The sequence below is a fragment of the Penaeus monodon genome, chromosome 30 (genome assembly GCF_015228065.2).
Source record: "Penaeus monodon isolate SGIC_2016 chromosome 30, NSTDA_Pmon_1, whole genome shotgun sequence".
Classification (NCBI taxonomy): Eukaryota; Metazoa; Arthropoda; class Malacostraca; order Decapoda; family Penaeidae; genus Penaeus; species Penaeus monodon.
Window position 1 is genome coordinate 33,699,138 of NC_051415.1, and position 507 is coordinate 33,699,644.

At 69.8% G+C, this 507-nt stretch overlaps 1 protein-coding gene across 1 annotated transcript in view; it reads left to right on the forward strand.

Annotated features, from left to right (window-relative positions):
- The window catches only part of LOC119592431 (proline-rich receptor-like protein kinase PERK14), a 185,497-nt gene that overhangs the window by 16,643 nt on the left and 168,347 nt on the right, over positions 1-507 (forward strand). Inside the window, exon 3 of the mRNA XM_037941255.1 lies at positions 8-504. Within this exon, the coding sequence (XP_037797183.1) occupies positions 8-504 (497 nt within the window). The remainder of the gene's footprint in view (positions 1-7; positions 505-507) is intronic.

Here is a 507-nt window from a genome sequence, read left to right on the forward strand (position 1 = left end):
CCGCCAGAGCCAGCCCGAGCCAAACCAGAGCCGCCAGAGCCACCAGAGCCAGCCAGAAAGCCCCCCAGGCCAGCCAGAGCCAAGCCCCAAACCAGCCAAGCCCCAGCCAAGCCAGCCAGCCGACCGCCAAAGCCCAGACCCCACCAGGCCCCCAGCCCCAGAGCCCCCCAGAAACCCCAGCCCCAGAAAACCAAAACCAGAGCCCGCCGAAGCCGAGCCCCGGCCAGAAAAAAAAAAGAGCCAGCCAGAGCCCCCCCCCAAGCCCGCCAGAGCCAAACCGCCAAAACCGCCAAGCCAGCCGAGCCACCAGGCCCCCCAGAAACCCCCCCCAGACCACCAAGCCAGCCAAGGGCCGCCCGAGCCCGCCAGAAACCCGCCAAGCCAGCCAGCCCGAGCCAGCCAACCCCCAAGCCCCCAAAGGCCCCCAGAGCCCGCCAAAGCCCCCCCAAGCCAGCCAAACCACCAGCCCCAAAGCCCCCAGCGAAACCCGCCGAGCCCCCAAAAGCC